General features: G+C 33.3%; 2 protein-coding genes across 2 annotated transcripts; both read left to right on the top strand.

The window, feature by feature from the left end:
• Positions 1–8,445: 8,445 nt before the first annotated feature.
• Positions 8,446–14,236, top strand: LOC144836005 (putative defense protein 2). The gene is made up of 10 exons (XM_078691173.1): positions 8,446–8,589; positions 10,929–11,113; positions 11,262–11,416; positions 11,918–12,015; positions 12,510–12,604; positions 12,792–12,811; positions 13,074–13,086; positions 13,413–13,432; positions 13,719–13,731; positions 14,058–14,236. The coding sequence occupies exons 2-10, from the start codon at positions 10,933–10,935 to the stop codon at positions 14,120–14,122; spliced, it is 660 nt and encodes a 219-aa protein (XP_078547299.1). The 5' UTR covers positions 8,446–8,589; positions 10,929–10,932; the 3' UTR covers positions 14,123–14,236.
• Positions 14,237–19,453: 5,217 nt separating this feature from the next.
• On the top strand, positions 19,454–23,637 carry LOC144836007 (putative defense protein Hdd11). Its single transcript, XM_078691175.1, has 6 exons — positions 19,454–19,563; positions 20,965–21,149; positions 21,298–21,452; positions 21,833–21,930; positions 22,491–22,591; positions 22,917–23,637. Exons 2-6 carry the CDS (start codon positions 20,969–20,971, stop codon positions 22,979–22,981), a joined length of 600 nt encoding a protein of 199 aa, XP_078547301.1. The 5' UTR covers positions 19,454–19,563; positions 20,965–20,968; the 3' UTR covers positions 22,982–23,637.
• The last annotated feature ends 1,062 nt before the right edge of the window (positions 23,638–24,699 follow it).

Below are 24,699 nucleotides of genomic sequence, written 5' to 3'. Positions count from 1 at the left end.
CAACGTTATTTTTGTACAATAATATCTTTCTTTACATTGAATTGTGGTTTTCTATACCAGCATCTAAGCTTAAGTGATTACGAGTATTAACTTATTCTAGACTTAAGGAAATAGGCAGGTATTGTTAGTTAAGTGTAATAGTTTGTTATGAAAGAATTATTAGTAATGGTTGGTGAACACTGAAATTGCTTTCTGCAAACACAATATAAAACTAGATTTAATTCGTCACTATGACGAATTATAGGTTATATGCATTGATTAAAATAAAGATAATTGATTTGTAAAAGATATATTGATTGATTGATTTTCTCAGAATCTTTAATTATTTATAATATATGCTAGGATCTTGCTAACGCAAATACAATAGCCGGTATCGCAATCCGATCAAAGATCCCTCTGCGCATAATGTCATAAACCACATTTGTTACATAATAATAAAGACATAAGTTTCTTTTTATCTAGATTTCATTATAAATCATGTGTATAATCTATACACTAAGAAATAAAATTGAAATACAAATAATTAAAAAAAATCTTATTTCGTTTCGTTACCCAAGGTGAGGCTCGATCTCGGTACCTTGAATGCCATAGACACGAGCACAGACCACCGAGCCATACACAACTTACTAAAACATGTATAAAGATTCCTCCGTGTATTTACTATTCAGTAGCCACTTTGGTGCAGATAGATTATTACATACCGCAATGAATTATAATTTTTTACTATGATGACATCTTTAAAAATTTAAAAAAATGATGCACTGTCAAACTATATACTTTTAACTTTAATATATGAACTTCTTAAGAAAGAAAGTTAATGTTAAGTTTGTTATTTCGGCCTAAGAAAATGTCAAAATTTGTTTGATTGTCGAAATTAATTTTTTTTAATTCAATATGCAATTAATGATGACTTAATCAACTTTTGTTCTCTTAATTTGATAATAAATCATACATATGATACATACACTTCAAGAAAATGAAATAAAAAATAGGTGTTCCCCAGCATTCTGACGATATATATTAATTTTAAAATTTAGCATATTTTCACTATTTTGTTAACTTATACGTGCGTAGCCTGTCACTTTTGACGTGCTCGTATAACGCAATTTCGAGTTGAAAAGTGAATCAAATATGATGATATTATTAAACAAAGGTTGTAAAACATAAATCGGGAAAAAATAGTGCGCATTACCGTTTAACGCGCAGTGCGCGTGCAAAATTCTGCGCACTCGTGGCAATTTTTTAACGCTTAAAATTGCCTGAAACGTACTCTAATTTCATCGAAAATAAATTTTGACAATTTTAAAACTTTTAAGCGCGCGTACGCATGCGTTATATGCGCTACGCACGTAATTATATTGCCATATGATGAAATATGACCTGAAATTTATGAGTACCAAATTTTGTTTAAAAGTGATTCATGCATGTGAAGATATGATTACAAACGTGATTTCATTAAATCGCGCGTAGACCGCGTAATTTATGATTGCGCACCGTGAAAACATGACCACCTCGATTCCTGGCCATAAGGAATATACTCTGAAAAATTGACTTAGCTAGATGAAACTGATGCCAAGATAATTCACGGACAAAATAGTGCTAAGGAAAGAATAAATAAAGATCCTGACAGAATCAAGAGGTTATATGCATATCATGCATATAACCTAATAACACAATGAATATGTGTTTGTCAATGATATTTATTTTATGAAACGTTTGTCAGTTCGGATTATTATTTATAACTAGGAGGAAGTATAATCAATTTCTCTGTATTTATAGAGTTACATGAAAAACAAATAACAAAACAACAAACTCGAGCGTTTGGTAACATTTTTACCACAACAAACTCGAGCGTTTGTAACAGGTTTAGCAACATTTTGATACCACAACAAACTCGAGCGTTTGCTACAGGTTTAGCAACATTTTATACCACAACAAACCTGAGTGTTTGTAACAGGTTTAGCAAAATTTTATACCACAACAAACTCGAGCGGTTGTAACAGGTTTAGCAACATTTTATATCACAACAAAACTCGAGCGGTTGTAACAGGTTTAGCAACATTTTATACCACAAAACCCTCAGCGTTTGTAACAGGTTTAGCAACATTTGATACCACAAAAAAACTCGAGCGTTTGTAACAGGTTTAGCAACATTTGATACCACAACAAAACTCGAGCGTTTGTAACAGGTTTAGCAACATTTGATACCACAACAAAACTCGAGCGTTTGTAACAGGTTTAACATGCAATGTATGTTCTTAAACTACCAAGGTATGTTATATATGTATTGATATTGTCAATTTGACAATATTATTATTATCCACTTTCAGGTCACCGATCGGTATTGTATCTATAACTTTTACAGTTTCATAAGCAAATTCTGCGAAACAATTTAACATGTATCAAGTACATTTGTGTGTCATAAACATAACATCACTACTTTATTGGGCCTTATAAAAATCTCGACATAAGTTGTTTAGCGTTTAGATTTATTGGTACCTGGTGGGGATTATGCAGACAATTACAAATAAAATCCGTGAATAATAAACATATTGTGCCACTTATAAAAGAGTGATGATCATAACAAGTACAACTAGATTTAATTCGTCACTATGACGAATTATAGGTTATATGCATTGATTAAAATAAAGATAATTGATTTGTAAAAGATATATTGATTGATTGATTTTCTCAGAATCTTTAATTATTTATAATATATGCTAGGATCTTACTAACGCAAATACAATAGCCGGTATCGCAATCCGATCAAAGATCCCTCTGCGTATAATGTCATAAACCACATTTGTTACATAATAATAAAGACATAAGTTTCTTTTTATCTAGATTTCATTATAAATCATGTGTATAATCTATACACTAAGAAATAAAATTGAACAAACAATACAAATAATAAAAAAAAATCTTATTTCGTTTCGTTACCCAAGGTGAGGCTCGATCTCGGTACCTTGAATGCTATAGACACGAGCACAGACCACCGAGCCATACGCAACTTACTAAAACATGTAGAATGATTCCTCCGTGTATTTACTATTCAGTAGCCACCTTGGTGCAGATAGATTATTACATACCGCAATGAATTATAATTTATTACTATGATGACATCTTTAAAAATTTAAAAAAATGATGCACTGTCAAACTATATACTTTTAACTTTAATATATGAAATTCTTAAAAAAGAAAGTTAATGTTAAGTTTGTTATTTCGGCCTAAGAAAATGTCAAAATTTGTTTGATTGTCGAAATTAATTTTTTTTTTAATTCAATGTGCAATTAATGATGACTTAATCAACTTTTGTTCTCTTAATTTGATAATAAATCATACATATGATACATACACTTCAAGAAAATAAAATAAAAAATAGGTGTTCCCCAGCATTCTGACGATATATATTAATTTTAAAATTTAGCATATTTTCACTATTTTGTTAACTTATACGTGCGTAGCCTGTCACTTTTGACGTGCTTGTATAACGCAATTTCGAGTTGAAAAGTGAATCAAATATGATGATATTATTAAAGAAAGATTGTAAAACAGAAATCGGGCAAAAAGAGTGCGCATTAACGTTTAACGCGCAGTGCGCGTGCAAAATTCTGCGCACTCGTGGCAATTTTTTAAACGCTTAAAATTGCCTGAAACGTACTCTAATTTCATCGAAAATAAATTTTGACAATTTTAAAACTTTTAAGCGCGCGTACGCATGCGTTATATGCGCTACGCACGTAATTATATTGTCATATGATGAAATATGACCTGAAATTTATGAGTACCAAATTTTGTTTAAAAGTGATTCATGCTTGTGAAGATATGATTACAAACGTGATTTCATTAAATCGCGCGTAGACCGCGTAATTTATGATTGCGCACCGTGAAAACATGACCACATCGATTCCTGGCCATAAGGAATATACTCTGAAAAATTGACTTAGCTAGATGAAACTGATGCCAAGATAATTCACGGACAAAATAGTGCTAAGGAAAGAATAAATAAACTAGATTTAATTCGTCACTATGACGAATTATAGGTTATATGCATTGATTAAAATAAAGATAATTGATTTGTAAAAGATATATTGATTGATTGATTTTCTCAGAATCTTTAATTATTTATAATATATGCTAGGATCTTACTAACGCAAATACAATAGCCGGTATCGCAATCCGATCAAAGATCCCTCTGCGTATAATGTCATAAACCACATTTGTTACATAATAATAAAGACATAAGTTTTTTAATCTGTTATAATACTGCACGTTTTAAATTGTTTGCAATATTGTTGTTTTAATCTACCAAGCAAAGTGAATTTCCATTTTTATGGACAAATAAAATTTCTTGAATCTTGAATCTTGACATAAGTTTCTTTTTATCTAGATTTCATTATAAATCATGTGTATAATCTATACACTAAGAAATAAAATTGAACAAACAATACAAATAATAAAAAAAAATCTTATTTCGTTTCGTTACCCAAAGTGAGGCTCGATCTCGGTACCTTGAATGCTATAGACACGAGCACAGACCACCGAGCCATACGCAACTTACTAAAACATGTAGAATGATTCCTCCGTGTATTTACTATTCAGTAGCCACTTTGGTGCAGATAGATTATTACATACCGCAATGAATTATAATTTATTACTATGATGACATCTTTAAAAATTTTAAAAAATGATGCACTGTCAAACTATATACTTTTAACTTTAATATATGAAATTCTTAAGAAAGAAAGTTAATGTTAAGTTTGTTATTTCGGCCTAAGAAAATGTCAAAATTTGTTTGATTGTCGAAATTAATTTTTTTTAATTCAATATGCAATTAATGATGACTTAATCAACTTTTGTTCTCTTAATTTGATAATAAATCATACATATGATACATACACTTCAAGAAAATGAAATAAAAAATAGGTGTTCCCCAGCATTCTGACGATATATATTAATTTTAAAATTTAGCATATTTTCACTATTTTGTTAACTTATACGTGCGTAGCCTGTCACTTTTGACGTGCTTGTATAACGCAATTTCGAGTTGAAAAGTGAATCAAATATGATGATATTATTAAAGAAAGATTGTAAAACAGAAATCGGGCAAAAAGAGTGCGCATTAACGTTTAACGCGCAGTGCGCGTGCAAAATTCTGCGCACTCGTGGCAATTTTTTAAACGCTTAAAATTGCCTGAAACGTACTCTAATTTCATCGAAAATAAATTTTGACAATTTTAAAACTTTTAAGCGCGCGTACGCATGCGTTATATGCGCTACGCACGTAATTATATTGCCATATGATGAAATATGACCTGAAATTTATGAGTACCAAATTTTGTTTAAAAGTGATTCATGCTTGTGAAGATATGATTACAAACGTGATTTCATTAAATCGCGCGTAGACCGCGTAATTTATGATTGCGCACCGTGAAAACATGACCACATCGATTCCTGGCCATAAGGAATATACTCTGAAAAATTGACTTAGCCAGATGAAACTGATGCCAAGATAATTCACGGACAAAATAGTGCTAAGGAAAGAATAAATAAACTAGATCTTAAACTCGTCACTTGAGGACGAGTTTGGTTATCCGCCCGCAACAAACGTATCTTGCGCATTCAAGTACTTTTCAATCATGACTTTTCCAAAAAAGTAGCCTATTCAAAATTAAAACTGCCCATTCAGTGTAATAACCTAATAAATCCTTTTCATTGATTGTTTTCCCGTGATGGGATTCGAACCCGGTACCTCTGATACCAAAGTCGGTTGCACTACACATCGAGCCATATGAGCACCTGGTGAAGAAAATCCGAAGAAAGAATCCTCGTTCATTCGGTATGTCGTGAACCCCCTCGATGCAAGTTGATTATTACATATCGAACTTAAATCATAATTTTTACTATGATGAAATCTTCACAAATTTTAAACAGTCACATATTATGAAAGTGCATACTTTCAAGTTTTATATATTAACATGTAAAGAAAAAAGATAAACGTTATGTTTATTGTTTTACTCTTTGAATATGTTTATGTTTGTTTGATGATAATTATTTCAAAAATTACATTTAATATGCAAATAATGTAGCCATCAAACACTTTTTAACATTCAAGACTATTATAAATTAGACCTATGATTCATACACTGCAAGAAAATAAAATAAAAAATGGGGGTAACCTTGCATTCTGGTGAACTGTTTCATTTTTAAAAGTAGACATATTTTGGAACATTTTCACAATTTGTTGACGTTTTCGTGCGCAACCTGTCATGTTTAACGTGCTCGTAGAACGCCATTTCAAGTTGAAAAGTGAATAAAATAACGTAAAATTGTTAACCGAAGATTTAAAAACACAAATCGTGTAAAAGAAATGCTCATACGTGTTGCCTGCGCCGTGCGCGCGTAAAAATGTGCGCACCAGTGGCAATTTTTTAAACGCTTAAAATGACCTGAATCGTGCTCTAATTTAATCAGAAATTTAAGATTTTCAGAAAATCGCGCGTGACTTACGCTACGCGGATCTGACAGCGTCCAAAAGCTTGGCTGAACATCTTCAGTTAAATGTCTAAATGTTGACCAAGTTGCAACATGTTATGTTAACACGTTGAAGAGAAAACGCGTGCACAAAATCTGAGAAAGAAAGAAGAATAATAACTAGATCTAAACTCGTCACTTGAGGACGAGTTTGGTTATCCGCCCGCAACAAACGTATCTTGCGCATTCAAGTACTTTTCAATCGTGACTTTTCCAAAAAGTAGCCTATTCGAAAATAAAACTCCCTTTCAGTGTAATAAGCAAATAAATCCTTTTATTTAATTATTTTCCCACGACTGGATTCGATCCCGGTACCTCTGATACCAAAGTCGGTTGCACTACACATCGAGCCATATGAGCACCTGCTGATGAAAATCCGAAGAACAATTACTCGTTCATTCGGTATGTCGTGAACCCCTCGATGCAAGTTGATTATTACCTATCAAACTAAATCATAATTTTTACTATGATGAAATCTTCACACATTTAAAACAGTAACATATTATAAAAGTTCATACTTTCAAGTTTTATATATTAACATGTGAAGAAAAAAGATAAACGTTATGTTGATAGTTTTGCTCTTTGAAAATGTTAGTGTTTGTTTGATGATCAAAATTTCAAAAATGATATTTAATATGCACATAATGTAGCCATCAAACACGTTTTAGCATTCAACACTATAATAAATCACACCTATGATATATACACTGCAAGAAAATAAAATAAAAAATGGGGGTAACCTTTCATTCTGATGAACTGTATCATTTTTAAAAGTAGACATATTTTGCAACATTTTCACAATTATTAGACATTTTACGTGCGCAACCAGTCATGTTTAACGTGCTCGTGGAACGCCATTTCAAGTTGAATAGTGAATAAAATAACGCAAAATTGTTAACTGAAGATTTAAAAACACAAATCGTGTAAAAGAAATGCTCATACGTATTCCCTGCGCCGTGCGCGCGTAAAAATGTGCGCACCAGTGGTAATTTTTTTAACGCTTAAATTGACCTGAATCGTGCACTAATTTAATCAGAAATTGATTTGAAGCATTTTAAAATTTCAAACGCCATTTACGCGCGCACTTTCTAATGTTACAAATTGCGGTAGCGTTAAAAAAGTTAACTATTGATGTGAAGCAAATGTGGCTGAAAATGACGTTAAAAAATATTCATTTGTTTCGAAGTTATAACCGATTTAAGGTTTTCAAAAAATCACGCGTAACTTACGCTACGCGGCTCTGACATCGTCAAAAAGCTTGGCTGGACAACTTCAGTAAAATGTCTAAATGCTGAACAAGTTACAACATATTATGTTTACACGTTGAAGAGAAAGAGCGTGCACAAAATAAGAAGAGTAAAATATTTCAAACGCAATTTACGCGAAAACTTTCTAGTCTCCAAAAATTTGTTAAACATTTCTAAAGTTAGCCATTGATGTGAAGAAAACGTGGCTGAAAATTTCGTTAAAAAATATTTATCGGTTTCGAAGTTATGACCGATTTAAGATTTTCAGAAAATCGCGCGTGACTTACGCTACGCGGATCTGACAGCGTCCAAAAGCTTGGCTGAACATCTTCAGTTAAATGTCTAAATGTTGACCAAGTTACAACATGTTATGTTAACACGTTGAAGAGAAAACGCGTGCACAAAATCTGAGAAAGAAAGAAGAATAATAAAAAAAAAAAGAAACACGTACAATAACAAAGGTTATCCGCTTGTGGCGGATAACCAAAAAAAAAAAAGTAACACTACAATAACAAAGGTTATCCGCTTGAGGCGGATAACCAATAAATAAATAAATAAATAAATAAAGATCCTGACAGAATCAAGAGGTTATATGCATATCATGCATATAACCTAATAATAATTTCAATTCAATGTTAACACACGGGTTTTGATTGGTTGTTGTAGTTTGTTTCTGATTAGTCATTCATCAGGGAGTTGATGAGATTACCAAACCGTTGGTACTTTTTCTATTCCTGGTTCACACTGTGCGGCGTTAGTACACGTTCACAGGATCTTTAAACCAATTTATACAAAAACAAAAAGCAAGGTAAGTGATAACTAGTGTATTCATGTAGTATTAAAATACAGCCAACTTTGTTACCATTTTATAATTAGTTTACTGGGCGATTTGGCGTATACGCAACACCGTAAGAATGTATTTACATGCAGTAGGGCCAGGTAGGCGAAAGGTACAACTCATAACATTTAGCAAGAAGGAAGTGAATTTTGTATTTTGGTATTAATTATTATTATAATTTTTATATATTAATAATTAATTATTAATTAATTTTATATTAGGCTAGGGAATTAGTAACCATAAACATGGTGTTTACTCAAAATTGTATAGTTATATTAAAAATACAACCAGGTTTGTTATTTCCGTTTATGCCAACGCCGTAAAATTATGTACAAAAGTGAGATAGGCGAAAGGTCCTTTTATTTATTTTATTTATTTATTCATTTAGCATCCATTCAACAATACATTTAAAATACATAAAGAAAAAATACAAACAATTGGAATATTAAAATTGAATAAAACCAAAGTGATTGAATTGAATAAAACCAAGTCATAATATCGTAGCAAGGAAGTGAATTTTGTATTTTGTGTACTTAATGTTTTATTAGGCTTGGCAATTAGTAATCATCAACATGGTTTACTCAAAATTGTATTGAAAATCCAACCAAGTTTATTACTAGACTACTCTGAGATGTGTTTTATTTTATTTTTGTTTTATTATTTTATTTTATTCGAAACGCCACGACGTAGAATATCTATACACACAGTAGGCGGAAGGTCCGCTCATAAAATGTTAGTACGGAAGTGAATTTTGTATTTAGTGTACACTCCATTTTACATTAGACTATTAAGTGTGCTGGTATATATATATATATATATATATATATATATATATAAACAAATCAGGCAAAGAACATTAATTCTAAACCGCCCGGTGATATACTGAAATTTAATTAATTAATTTGAAACGATAAAGATGAGGAAATCTGTGAGAATGAGAAAAATCATATATATATATATGTTCTTTGCCTACTGTGTTTATATATATATATATATATATATATATACGCGATTATGAGATCATGTTCCGAATATGAGCACTGTTTCTATAATTTACAGTATGATTTATATATATATATATATATACACACAGTAGGCAAAGAACATTAATTCTAAACCGCCCGGTGATATACTGAAATTTAATTAATTAAAACTCGAGACTCGAACTCGGACCGTCTGCTTGATATGCAGTTGCCCTAACCATTAGACCACTGGGGCTTTCATGGTATTGTTCAAACTCGATTGGATAGCGACTCTTTAACATTCTCGGCGTGGTACGGCGGAACAGCACTAGTCCTCAGTTGTACGCACGCGCAACAGAGATCAAATTGATACGCCCTCATCTTTCAGTATTTTTTTATTTTTTTATTCACGAGGCGGGATCTCCAAAGAAATACTTTTATATATATAAACACAGTAGGCAAAGAACATTAATTCTAAACCGCCCGGTGATATACTGAAATTTAATTAATTAATTTGAAACGATAAAGATGAGGAAATCTGTGAGAATGAGAAAAAGTCGCCCCAACCGAGACTCGAACTCGGACCGTCTGCTTGATATGCAGTTGCCCTAACCATTAGACCACTGGGGCTTTCATGGTATTGTTCAAACTCGATTGGATAGCGACTCTTTAACATTCTCGGCGGAACAGCACTAGTCCTCAGTTGTACGCACGTGCAACAGAGATCAAATTGATACGCCCTCATCTTTCAGTATTTATTTATTTATTTTTTTTATTTTTTTATTTTTTTTTTATTTTTTTTTTTTTTATATATATGTATTAACTTTTATTCAATCAATTACTATTCATTGCAATTTAAAATAGCAATAAGCCGTATAGGCCCACAACAAAGTTTCTTTAGGCAAATATAGTATATTTTTACATGGCAGTTTGCATTACTCATATATAATTATTATATTTCATTTAATAGGCCAAAAATATGTATGTTAAACGTCAACTCCCTCCTCTGATTTTCAAGTAGCCTCTATTAAAAAAACTTTGTTGCATTAAATGGTTTTCTTAAAGTTGTTCATGTTTTAACGAGTCGGTGTCAGATTATTTCAAATTGGTAGCATAAATAAAATATCGATGACATAATACAGTATTTTAGCGCCCTCCGAACTCCCCTGAAATATAATGTGTTCATTGGTTGACGCTTAACAAGTATATATTTTTTAATTTTGTCTAATTTTCTTGCAAATGAACTGTATGGCAAGGCAAATGAATTCACAATTATATCTGGACACTTTTACTTAAAACTTGAAGGTACAGATTGTGACGTAATTACGTTTGAAATTGTGTTTATAGAAGAATGAATGCCGTACTGATCTTAAGCGCATGTCTATATATGGCATTGGCGCGTCCCGATGGACCCCCAAAAGATGCTTGTACCGATATGCTTCCTGTACATGGAGACGCGACTGTGTCAGGAGAACCTCCATATGCGGTCACCATTGATTCAATGACATACGCCACAGGATCTCCTGTTCAAGGTAGGCCTAAGACTCTCTCCAATCTTAAAACAAAATGTTACCTTTGCTTTTCTTGGAGAAGCTATCAAACTGGCCAAAAAAGAAAACAAAAACTAAAGAAAATCTGCGCAAACTCACAAACTCCTTATTTCTTTATTCTTAACAACAGTCACCGTTGCAACTACAAATGAAACATCTTTCCGAGGCTTCTTTGTCCAAGCCAGAGTGAACGATACTGATTTTGAAACTAATACAGCTTTAGGAATGTTCTCCGATTACCCAGCGCAGACAGGTGGCGTGGAATGTACTGATCGCAATGCTAACGTAAGAACGTTTTATTTTTACCGAGAGAAAAATACTGGGTCAATAATTACTAGTGGAAACTATACAATAAGATTGTCTAGAATCCCGGTTGAAAACCGAAATAATTGCGGCTTTCGTTTGGCACCAAATTCCGCTTGTGACAGAATTCCGATTTAAATAGAATTCCGCTTGAAACAGAATTCCGCTTCCGTTTGGCACCAAATTCCGCTTGGGACAGAATTCCGCTTTAAATAGAATTCCGCTTGAAACAGAATTCCGGTTACAACCGAATTCCCGTTTGGAACCGAATTCCGCTTGAATCGGAATTCCGTTCGAAACAAAATTTCGCTTGGGACATGTACAGAATTCCTATTGAATTAGAATTTAGCTTGAAACAAAATTCTGCATGGAAACATAACTTCTCTAATTAAGGGTTGTTCATGCTCAGAATGAATTTAGTCTTATTGTTCTTTCATCTGTTTCTCCTTAAGTTTATATCGAGCTAAATATATTTGTTTATAGAGTGCATGGGGACATAAAAATAATAATGACAAAACGAGTGTCGTGGCCACTTGGACATACGATGGACCATGTGAAGATGTCGGCGACTTAGCTTTTAGGTACAGTAATTATTTCTGAATTCCGTTAGAATGATGCAAATGGCATATTATTTTATATTAAATGCATATTCACAATACGGTGTCACATGTTACATTCAATGAATTTGGCTTTTTTAATAATATGTCCTTGCTTACAGGTATAACACAATGAGCTTAGATTGGTTTCCTCATATCGCCACGCTTCGGTTATTAATCCGGAAATCATTGTAGTCGAAATAATCGACATTTAACTGGTATGAGGTCGGATATATAGCCAGTCAGATTCCCTTTATTTTCTCAATCCAGCCAAGCTTAGTATGACTAAGCACAAGCGAAAAATTATCCAAATTGTTGCTCGTTATTGGTCAACCTGCTTTGCGTGAACGGCACTGCGTTTCTTCCCAGCGCAAGCGCGAAGGATCAGAAACAATATTGTCTATTGACACGACAGCAATAGTTTTAAAATCACGGCGAGTAGCCTTATAAATAGCCTAATTTGTTTTATTGTATTTCAGAGTGACTGTAGTCCAAGGTAATCCTCGAACACGATATTACACTGACATCGTCTCCAGCAATCTAATGTTTGATGCCGAGATGTGCCGAGTAGCTAGTAAGTTTATAGTTACAAACAAGTTTTCTCCCTAATAAACTTAAACTATATATTTCTATCAAATAAAATATCTTGTATTGCCTTCCTATATCCTGTCTGCCTGATCCTCTCCCGCCCTTTCCGCGCGCGTTTTGCGAACTGTTTTTTAGGTGTATGTTAACTAATTTAATATTTTTGTATTTTTCAGGTACGACAACGGAGCAGCCAGTAAGTTTCTCCCTAATAAACTAATAAATTCAAATTAAATATTGTGTATTAGCTCTCTATATCCTGTCTTTCCCGCTCTTTCCCACCAATCTTTTTAAGAATTAAGTTTTGCTGCCCCATGTTCCTGTACAATACGAATTTAAAAATCTAGGATAATCGGAATCTTTTATGAATTGTTTTAATCCGTACGCGGACTGAAAGCAATTTGTGTCTGTGTTTTAGGTGTATGTTAACTAATTTACTTTTTTTTTTTATTTTTCAGAATGGAGCAGACAGTAAGTTTGGTTACTATCAAGTTTTCTCTCTAATAAACTTCACTGTTAACTATGAATTTCTATTATCAAATAAAATATCTTGTATTACCTTCCTATATCCTGTCTGCCTGATCCTCTCCCGCCCTTTTTCATCCATGTTTTGCTGCCCCATGTTCACGTACAATACGAATTTATAAATCGAATGGGAAAGGGTAACCGGAATCTTTATGTATTGTTTCACGTTGTCATCCGCGCGCGTACGCGAACTGAAAGCCATTTGTGCGCAACGTTTTGCGAACTGTGTTTTAGGTGTATGTTAACTAATTTAATATTTTTGTATTTTTCAGGTACGACAACGGAGCAGCCAGTAAGTTTGGTTACAAACAAGTTTCTCCCTAATAAACTAATAAATTCAAATTAAATATTGTGTATTAGCTCCCTACATCCTGTCTGCCTGTCTTTCCCGCTCTTTCCCACCAATCTTTGAAAGAATTAAGTTTTGCTGCCCCATGTTCCTGTACAATACGAATTTAAAAATCTAGGATAATCGGAATCTTTTATGAATTGTTTTAATCCGTACGCGGACTGAAAGCAATTTGTGTCTGTGTTTTAGGTGTATGTTAACTAATTTACTTTTTTTTTTTTTTTTTCAGAATGGAGCAACCAGTAAGTTTGGTTACTATCAAGTTTTCTCTCTAATAAACTTCACTGTTAACTATGAATTTCTATTATCAAATAAAATATCTTGTATTGCCTTCCTATATCCTGTCTGCCTGATCCTCTCCCGCCCTTTTTCATCCATGTTTTATTGCCCCATGTTCATGTACAATACGAATTTATAAATCGAATGGGAAAGGGTAACCGGAATCTTTATGTATTGTTTCATGTTGTCATCCGCGCGCCTACACGAACTGAAAGCCATTTGTGCGCAACGTTTTGCAAACTGTGTTTGAGGTGTATGTTAACTACTTTACTATTTTTGTATTTTTCAGGTTACGTCATATCATCAATCTTTACAATTATCACCAGTATCATAGTAGCTGTTCTTGCTTATTAGATTCTCGTAACTTTATAATCACACACAGTTTATAGAAAATATTTTTTAGAAGAATATAGAAACAAAATGAAAGTAATGTTTTAGTAAGAAAAGAATGATCCATTGACTACCGAACGTACGAGGGCGTTCTTTTCTATATTTCTTGGTAAGCACGCGCGCGTCATCTTGGCAATGTTGCTGTATTTGATAATGCTGGACATACATGCCTACACCATACAGAGAACAAGCACTACTTTCAGAAACCAGTTCCTTTGAGTTGAATTGTGTTCCGTGTCGATAAGCATTACATCACGTTGTTGTTCACTATTTGTGCGAATAAAACATTGGTTGCGATAATAAGTAGATTTGGAGATTTAAATACATGCGAATTAAAAAACGTTTTATATAAATTTGTTTAGTGGCAAATCAATACATTAAGTTCATTGGGTATAACCACACAACTATATAATTATTTAGTATTGTGTGTAGCGACCTCTAAAGTTTATTGGACTCCGTTTCAGACGTTACCAAAATATGCTTACCTCTACCGATGATGTATTGTACGTACTGCACACTGTACAAACGTTATAATAATAATAGATATCATCATCATTCACTGTGCGCATGCGGGGATATTGGAACGTCTTTCCTCGCTTCCTAAACACGTCATCATGTTTGGTCGGTCGTCGCAAATCGAAGCCTTATTAACGAGAGCTATCGAACCTCATGACTGATTGATATGAAAATAATGGGATTGTTCAAATTATATTAGAGTATAAACTGAAGAAAAAAAACAATTATAAATAAATGATTTCAATTAATCGCACAATTTGGCCGCCTTTTGGCCACAAATTTATTAAGAACCATGCAATATAGTTTAGTAGAAATAGCTAGTTCTACATTATTATTGATGTTAATTTCAAGAAATACTTTTGTATATGTGAAAATATATGTGGAAATAAAAATAATCAAAAGAAAATGAGTGTTTGTTAATAATTGTTGTTGATACCGTAAACACTAACCGTATTCAGTACAGTTCATTAGTATTCCATGTTGGTTACCTTTGTACAGTATGCGTATAAATAGAATCTTAAGTGAACATTGATGAGAAATGAAACAAATGACATACAAACTTAGGCCTAACAAGAGCAGAGGATATGCGGCAAATTAGAGTTAGCATGGTCAATCTGACGAAATGTATAGTCTAAATAATTCCAGGCCTAAACCGAATAGTCTAGAGAAATCGGTAAAGGGAACAGAATTCTGCTACCAACATGTGTATACGCTTACTCCACGCCCTCATCATTACCCCGGCTATCATACCTTCATTAACTCACCGTTAAATAACGAAATATATCTTTATTTCTTCAACGCTTAAATCTTTATTATTTTCCCCGTCCAACTCGATCGCACAACTTGTTCCTAATATATGTTCCATTTCGTCGACAAACAACAGGCCTATACAAGAGCAAAGTCCGTGCTAACTTACCCAGAGTTAGGATGGTCAAGGTGGCGAAATGTTGTGCAAGACCTGAACCGAATTGTCTAGGGAAGTGGTTAAGGAACAACTTAAGGAACAACAGTCCTACGGAATTCTGCGTCCAGGATGCACTTTGTTTTATTATTTTCCTATTAGGTTAAGGCAGAAACTATAGAGGGCCTGAATCCTCCCATGAATATTCATGTGACGGCAAACGCTGGAAATAGTTCAAGCGGTAACCGAAAAATGATCTCTCGTCGCGCTGCTAATGCCATGCCGTCATGTTTGCGCATATCAATACCATAGGCCTATGGGCACATCACACTTTTTTGTCACATAAAGTTTGATAGTGTAGACAAGGCTTTAAGACTTATACGCCGGACGCACTTTTTCGTTGAATTCGTTGCATTCTGTCTTTGAAAAAACAAAACAAAAACACTCACTTTTTGTCAAACATTCACCCACTTCAGATTCTTTTAAACTTAATTTAAAAACTTAATTCTTCCAGTGGAATTAAGGATCAGTGCGCTTCCTTTGATCTTTGGCGCACTATAAATATTTGATTATTAATTATCATTACTATCAAAATGTAGACCAAGCTAAAAATAATCGCTCTAGTTTCTACTCTGCCTTTCGTAGTCTAGTTATTACGATAATACTTTTGTAACAACACTGTTATTGTACGGTACCTTTCAATTGATTTCTTTTCACTTCCTATTACCCATTGACTCGACAAATTTAAACAATTACACTTCTTAAAAATAATTTCTGAGTTATTTCCGATTTTGCATTAAGTCAATATAATAATAACTCTCTTAGAATTGGGCAAGGTTGAGTGTTGGATAATGTTAGGAGACCTACCCAGATGCTTTATTGACACGAAACTTCAGATCCGAAACTTCGATATTCGATATTATAAGCGAAAAATAGAGATATATTATCTCAACCTATTACTGTGAAATGTTACTATTATTCAGTTATAGTGGGTTTCTAATATAAAATTCTACATCCTAGTGTAACGTCTTAGAAATAGGCTAAGGTGTTTAAGCTAGGATGTCAATGGGTTTTAATAGCACATTTCTACTTACATCAATTCCCTTCAAAACTCCAGATCCAATACTAGTTCCACCAGTGGCTAATGTTGGTAATGCTGCTACCAAGGTGTCACGTGTTGATAATACTAAACGAACGTTCAATATTGCGTATTATATAACACCTAAATAAATAAATTCCTGTCATTTGATTGAAGACCCCAAATGATGGCTTATTACTATGTTTTCATTTATGGACACACCTATATATTATACTGTATAATGCCATTGTTGAACAAATAAATGTTTTTTGAACTTTGAACTTTGATTGGACAATTGTGGGTCACATGACGTGCAGTTATTAAACGAAATATAACCTTTCACCTCATGCCATTATTTTGTACCTTTACACTCATACACATTCATTATTTGTATATTATTGCACGCCATAGTGACCCACAACCGTCCAATCAAGTGACATTTATTTAGGTGTTATATAGGCCTAATATACAATAATGGAGATTTCGATTTGGGCCGGGACCTACTAGGCCATGATATGGTCGGTCGTAGTCCAAATATTTCCACATTCCCACAATGAACTATGACGTAGTTTGGCTGTCGGTCGTCGCAAATCGAAAGAAGCTCCCTACATACAACGCGATTCAAGTCAAAATAAATATTTATATAACAAATAAATATTAGTTATATAACACATTCTGAAATTCAGTTACATTATGAGAGACTTGTTGATTCAATGTTAAGCTAGATTGATTCAGTTACATGAGACTTGTTGATTCAATGTTAAGCTAGATTGATTCAGTTACATGAGACTTGTTGATTCAATGTTAAGCTAGATTGATTCAGTTACATGGGACTTGTTGATTCAATGTTAAGCTAGATTGATTCAGTTACATGAGACTTGTTGATTCAATGTTAAGCTAGATTGATTCAGTTACATGAGACTTGTTGATTCAATGTTAAGCTAGATTGATTCAGTTACATGAGACTTCTTGATTCAATGTTAAGCTAGATTGATTCAGTTACATGAGACTTCTTGATTCAATGTTAAGCTAGATTGATTTCCCGGTAGCGACGGTTCCCACTTGTAATACGTAATATGGCACTTTGCGTCGATACGTCGTTGCGATGCGTTGCGTCTTTAATTTGAACCATGCTTTAAAGATGTATTGTCCCCCAAAACATGAAAAATAAAGATTAATAAAATCAGATTTTGAATAGATTATTTTGTAGTTTTAATAAAGTTAATCACTTTCGTAGAAAAAAAACGTTTTTCACTTATGAAATGACAAAATAATTGGCTGGCAGCAGCCTATTTTTTGCTTTAAATTACAGTTTTTTAGGTAAATACATTTTTTATCCAATTTTTGGTCAAAGTGGATAACTATTAGGTGACATTAAAATAGCATATTCAACAAAAAAAATGTTTAAGAATTATTTTTTCAGGGGACAATACACCTTTAAGTATTATGCAGTATATTCACATAAAGGCACAATCATCAGATGCTGTATCAGCATTAAGCTAAATTGTTCATAGTGAAACGGATGTATGTAACACAACGTTATTTTTGTACAATAATATCTTTCTTTACATTGAATTGTGGTTTTCTATACCAGCATCTAAGCTTAAGTGATTACGAGTATTTACTTATTCTAGACTTAAGGAAATAGGCAGGTAATGTTAGTTAAGTGTAATAAGTTTGTTATGAGAGAATTATTAGTAATGGTTGGTGAACACTGAAACTGCTTTCTGCTAACACAATATAAAATAACACAATGAATATGTGTTTGTCAATGATATTTATTTTAGGAAACGTTTGTCAGTTCAGATTATTATTTATAACTAGGAGGAAGTATAATCAATTTCTCTGTATTTATATAGTTACATGAAAAACAAATAACAAAAACTCGAGCGTTTGTAACAGGTTTAGCAACATTTTATACCACAAAACCCTCAGCGTTTGTAACAGGTTTAGCAACATTTGATACCACAACAAAACTCGAGCGTTTGTAACAGGTTTGGTAACATTTGATACCACAATAAACTCGAGCGTTTGTAACAGGTTTGGCAACATTTGATACCACAATAAACTCGAGCGTTTGTAACAGGTTTGGTAACATTTTATACCACAATAAACTCGAGCGTTTGTAACAGGTTTGGCAACATTTGATACCACAATAAACTCGAGCGTTTGTAACAGGTTTGGCAACATTTGATACCACAATAAACTCGAGCGTTTGTAACAGGTTTGGCAACATTTGATACCACAATAAACTCGAGCGTTTGTAACAGGTTTGGCAACATTTGATACCACAATAAACTCGAGCGTTTGTAACAGGTTTGGCAACATTTGATACCACAATAAACTCGAGCGTTTGTAACAGGTTTAACATGCAATGTATGTTCTTAAACTACCAAGGTATGTTATGTATGTATTGATATTGTCATTTGACAATATTATTATTATCCACTTTCAGGTCACCGATCGGTATTGTATCCATAACTTTTACAGTTTCATAAGCAAATTCTGCGAAACAGTTTAACATGTAATGTATCACATTTGTGTGTCATAAACCTAACATCACTACTTTATTGGGCCTTATAAAAATCTCGACATAAGTTGTTTAGCGTTTAGATTTATTGGTACCTGGTGGGGATTATGCAGACAATTACAAATAAAATCCGTGAATAATAAACATATTGTGCCACTTATAAAAGAGTGATGATCATAACAAATGCAATAATAATTTCAATTCAATGTTAACACACGGTTTTGATTGGTTGTTGTAGTTGTTTTCTGATTAGTCATTCATCAGGGAGTTAATGAGATTTCCAAACCGTTGGTACTTTTTCTATTCCTGGTTCACACTGTGCGGCGTTAGTACACGTTCACAGGATCTTTAAACCAATTTATACAAAAACAAAAAACAAGGTAAGTGATAACTAGTGTATTCATGTAGTATTAAAAATACAGCCAACAGTGTTACCATTTTAGTTTACTGGGCGATTTGGCGTATACGCAACACCGTGAATGTATACTTAGTAAAACCTAAGATATAGGCGAAAGGTAGGCCTACTCATAAACATTTTAGTACGGAAGTGAATTTTGTATTTGTGTATACTTAATTTTATACTAGGCAATAGTAACCATAATCAAGGTGCTTACTCAAAATTGTATTATTATATTCAAAATTCTACCAGGTTTGTTATTCCCGTTTATGCCAACGCCGTAAAATTATGTATTTTATTTATTTATCCATGTAGCATCCATTCAACAATACATTTAAAAGAAAGAAAAGAAAAGACCAAGAAAAATACAAAAAATTGGAATATTAAAATTGAATAAAACCAAAGTCATAACATTGTAGCAAGGAAGTGAATTTTTTATTTGTGTACTTAATGTTTTATTAGGCTTGTCAATTAGTAATCATCAACAAGGTTTACTCCTATTGAAAATCCAACCAAGTTTATTACTACTCTGAGATGTGTTTTATTTTATTTTTGTTTTATTATTTTATTTTATACGAAACGCCACGACATAGAATATCTATACACACAGTAGGCGGAAGGTCCGCTCATAAAATGTTACGATACGGAAGTGAGTTTTGTATTTAGTGTACACTCCATTTTACATTAGACTATTAAGTGTGCTGGTATATATATATATATATATATAAACACATTAGGCAATGAACATTAATTCGAAACCGCCCGGTGATATACTGAAATTTAATTAATTAATTTGAAACGATAAAGATGAGGAAATCTGTGAGAATGAGAAAAAGTCATATATATATATGAACTTTTATTCAATCAATAACTATTCATTGAAATTTAAAATAGCAATAAGCCGTATAGGCCCACAACAAAGTTTCTTTAGGCAAATATAGTATATTTTTACATGGCAGTTTGCATTACTCATATATAATTATATTTCATTTAATAGGCCAAAAATATGTATGTTAAACGTCAACTCACTCCTCTGATTTTCGAGTCGCCTCTATTTAAAAAAAAAAGACCAACTTTGTTGCATTAAATGGTTTTCTTAAAGATTTTTCATGTTTTAAAATATCGGTGTCAGATTATTTTAAAATGGTAGCATAAATAAAATGTCGATGACATAATACAGTATTATAGCGCCCTCCGAACTCCCCTGAAATGTGTTCATTGGTTGACGCTTAACAAAAATATTTTTCTTTTGTCTAATTTTCAATTTTCTTGCAAATTGAACTGTAAGGCAAGGCAAATGAATTCACAATTATATCTGGACACTTTTACTTAAAACTTGAATGTACAGATTGTGACGTAATTACGTTTGAAATTTTGTTTATAGAAGAATGAATGCCGTACTGATCTTAAGCGCATGTCTGTCCGTGGCATTTGGGCTTCCCGCTGGACCCCCAGAAGATGCTTGTACCAATATGATTCCCAAACATGGAAACGCAACTGTGTCAGGAGAACCTCCATATGCGGTCACCATTGGTTCAATGAAGTACGCCACAGGATTTCCTGTTCAAGGTAGGCCTAAGACTGTCTCCAATCTTAAAACAAAATGTTACCCTTGCTTTTCTTGGAGAAGCTATCAAACTGGCCAAAAAAGAAAACAAAAACTAAAGAAAATCTGCGCAAACTCACACACTCCTTATTTCTTTATTCTTAACAACAGTCACCGTTGCAACTACAAATGCAACCTCTTTCCGAGGCTTCTTTGTCCAAGCCAGAGTGAACGATACTGACTTTGTAACTAATCCAGCTTTAGGAATGTTCTCCGATTACCCAGCGCAGACAGGTGGCGTGGAATGTACCGCTGGCAATGCTAACGTAAGTACGTCTTATTTTTACCGAGAGAAAAATACTGGGTCAATATTATTAGTGGAAACTAGAAAATATTGTCTAGAATTCCGCTTGAAACAGAATTCCGCTTCAGTTTTGCACCAAATTCCGCTTGAAACAGAATTCCGCTTAAAGCCGAATTCCGTTTGGAACCGAATTCCGTTTGAATCGGAATTCCGCTTGAATCGGAATTCCGTTTGATACAAAATTCATATTGAATTAGAATTTAGCTTGAAACAGAATTCTGCATGGAAACATAACTTCGATAATTACGCGTCATGCTCAGAATTAATTAGTAACAATGTCTAATTCATCTGTGTCTCTTTAAGTTTAATCTCTATATCCACCTAAATACTTTTTGTTTATAGAGTGCATGGGGACATACAAATAATAATGACAAAATGAGTGTCGTGGCCACTTGGACATACGATGGACCATGTGAAGATGTCGGTGACTTAGCCTTTAGGTACGGAAATTATTTCTGAATTCCGTTAGAAACATCCATAACAGACCTGCTAGTGTTACTTATTAGCCATTTTCACACTAGGCAAATGGCATATTTATATAATTACACAATGAGGTGTCATATGTTACATTTCTTTTACCAGCTTATAACCTAATATCATCATAATGTCTTCTGAAATTGTCAATGAATCTGGATTTTTGATATGGCCTTGATTACAGGTATACAACAATGAGTTTCCTCATATCATTACGCGTCGGTTATTCATCCGGAAACTATTGTAGTCGAAGAATCGAAATTGAACTGGTATGAGGTCGGATATATCCAGTCGGGTTTCTTTAAATTTCTCAATCCAGCCAAGCTTAGTACATTTGACTAATCACAAGCGACAGATTATCCCAACTTTACTTTCTTTGCGCGATCTTCATTGCTTAGTGAGAAGATAAGAACTAAGCGCAAAGACACAAACTTGTTATTTGTCTATTGGCACGACAACAATTAGGACTTTAGAAATCATGTCGAGTAGCCTTATGAATAGCCTAATTTGTTTTATTGTATTTCAGAGTGACTGTAGTTCAAGGTAATCCTGCATCAAGATTTTACACTGACATCGTCTCCAGCAATCTAATGTTTGATGCCGAGATGTGCGACACCGGAGCAGCTAGTGAGTTTATAGTTACAAACAAGTTTTCTCCCTAATTAACTTCACTGTTAACTATGAATTTCTATTATCAAATAAAATATCTTGTATTGCCTTCCTATATCCTGTCTGCCTGATCCTCTCCCGCCCTTTCCCACCCATGTTTTGCTGCCCCATGTTCATGTACAATACGAATTTATAAATCGAACGGGAAATGGTAACCGGAATCTTTTATGTATTGTTTCATGTTGTCATCCGCGTACGCAAACTGAAAGCCATTTGTGCGCAACGTTTTGCGAACTGTGTTTTAGGTGTATGTTAACTACTTTACTATTATTGTATTTTTCAGGTTACGTCATATCATCAATCTTTACAATTATCACCAGTATCATAGTAGCTGTTCTTGCTTATTAGATTCTCGTAACTTTATAATCACACTCAGTTTATAGAAAATATTTTATAGAAGAATATAGAAACAAAATGAAAGCAATGTTTTAGTAAGAAGAGAATGATCCATTGACTACCGAACGTACGAGGGCGTTCTTTTCTATATTTCTTGGTATGCACGCGCGCGTCATCTTGGCAATGTTGCTGTATTTAATAATGCTGGACATCACCAATAATGCCTACATCACTGCATGGCAACACCATACATACAGAGAACAAGCACTACTTCCAAAAAGTATGTTACAACCAATTAGATTCATTGCAATTATGCATCAATCGTTTAATTATATTTTTTCACAATAACTCGTCTTCTGCGAGCAACATACTGGTCACGTGGCGTCGCAACATTTGTAGTTTGTAGAAGAAATGAGGAGCTCCTTATAAACGGATTTATTCTATGCTTTAGTAAAAGAGTCTGCACATAAGGCTTTTGAGAAAATGCTTGTTTTATTTTATTAGTACATGTATGATATAGGTTAAACCTATAATACGCATTATGTGAACCAAGGCTATCAAACACGGATGTTATAAAAATAATGTATTAATCATTATTTTTTGCTATAATAAAGTATACACTGGTCGGATTAGATTTTTTATATAATAAAAGTTCTTAGAGAAAACTATTTTGTTTTGTCTCGTTTCCAAAATGTAGTCGTTGAATTTTTCTTTCATTTCATATTCATTCATTAAAGATGTATTGTTCCCCTGAAAAAATAATTATTTACAATTACAATAAACGTTTTTAACTTTGACCAAAAACTAGATCGAAACATTTTTATTTACCTGAAAAACTGTAATTTAAAAAAAAATAAAATAAAATAGTCAAATTAGCTTCCAGCCAATGGATTTTTGGTTGAATTTAACCCGCATTTATTTTGTAATTTTATAAGGGAAAATATTTTTTTTTTTACGGAAGTGATTAACTTGGTTAAAACTACAAAATAACCTATTCAAAGTCTGATTAAATTAATAAATTTTCATTGTTCATGTTTTTGAGGGACAATACATCTTTAAACAAATATATTTAAACCCGTATTTATTTTGGTTAAAACACAGTGGATCGGACCGTAATGTACATTACTTTATGATTATTGCTTTTTCTATGAGACTCCTATTTGGTACAGCGCCATATTATACGTTCAGATTATACAACACATTGACTCTCGTTATCTTATTTAATAAGTCTATAGACATAACGCATGAGGTAGGCCTATGCCGTATACAATGGTAACCTACCCGATTCACTCACTACACCTGATAATTATATATACCAACAAGCTACAGGATGAATGCCTTCCCCTTCCCCCTTCCCCAATCTCTAGAACATTATGCATAATCATTAGATATTATTTTCCCATTACCTATCAATTATAAAGCGTCTAATCTAATCGTGAAACCTCCAAGCGCTGTATATTATTACCACCCGGTCATTTGTGATTAATCACGTATGAATACGTTCTGCTCTGACCTTACCAGGTACCCATTTGTACACCTGGGTGGAGAGAGGCAAACGTAAGAAAGTGTTTTGCCTAAGGATATACAACAAATGCAACACGAGCGGTGGATTCGAACCCACGTCCAACACACTGCGCCGGCGCCACATGCCCTTTTTATTGTTATATAAATATTGGAGAGGAGGAGGGCCGGGGGGTATGGAGGGGATAATAGGAATCTTTTAAGAAACA

Source organism: Antedon bifida, chromosome 2 (genome assembly GCF_963402885.1).
Source record: "Antedon bifida chromosome 2, ecAntBifi1.1, whole genome shotgun sequence".
Classification (NCBI taxonomy): domain Eukaryota; kingdom Metazoa; phylum Echinodermata; class Crinoidea; order Comatulida; family Antedonidae; genus Antedon; species Antedon bifida.
Note: the sequence above shows the minus strand (reverse complement) of the source record. Positions and strands in the feature narration are given on the sequence as shown.

Bases quoted from the DNA above. Each gene is read 5' to 3' on its own strand.
- LOC144836007 (XM_078691175.1), top strand. From the start codon at position 20,969: ATGAATGCCGTACTGATCTTAAGCGCATGTCTGTCCGTGGCATTTGGG. The intron at 21,150-21,297 runs GTAGGCCTAAGA...TCTTAACAACAG, and splicing joins CACAGGATTTCCTGTTCAAG to TCACCGTTGCAACTACAAAT. The intron at 22,592-22,916 runs GTGAGTTTATAG...TGTATTTTTCAG, and splicing joins GTGCGACACCGGAGCAGCTA to GTTACGTCATATCATCAATC.
- LOC144836005 (XM_078691173.1), top strand. From the start codon at position 10,933: ATGAATGCCGTACTGATCTTAAGCGCATGTCTATATATGGCATTGGCG. The intron at 11,417-11,917 runs GTAAGAACGTTT...ATTTGTTTATAG, and splicing joins GTACTGATCGCAATGCTAAC to AGTGCATGGGGACATAAAAA. The intron at 12,016-12,509 runs GTACAGTAATTA...ATTGTATTTCAG, and splicing joins GTCGGCGACTTAGCTTTTAG to AGTGACTGTAGTCCAAGGTA.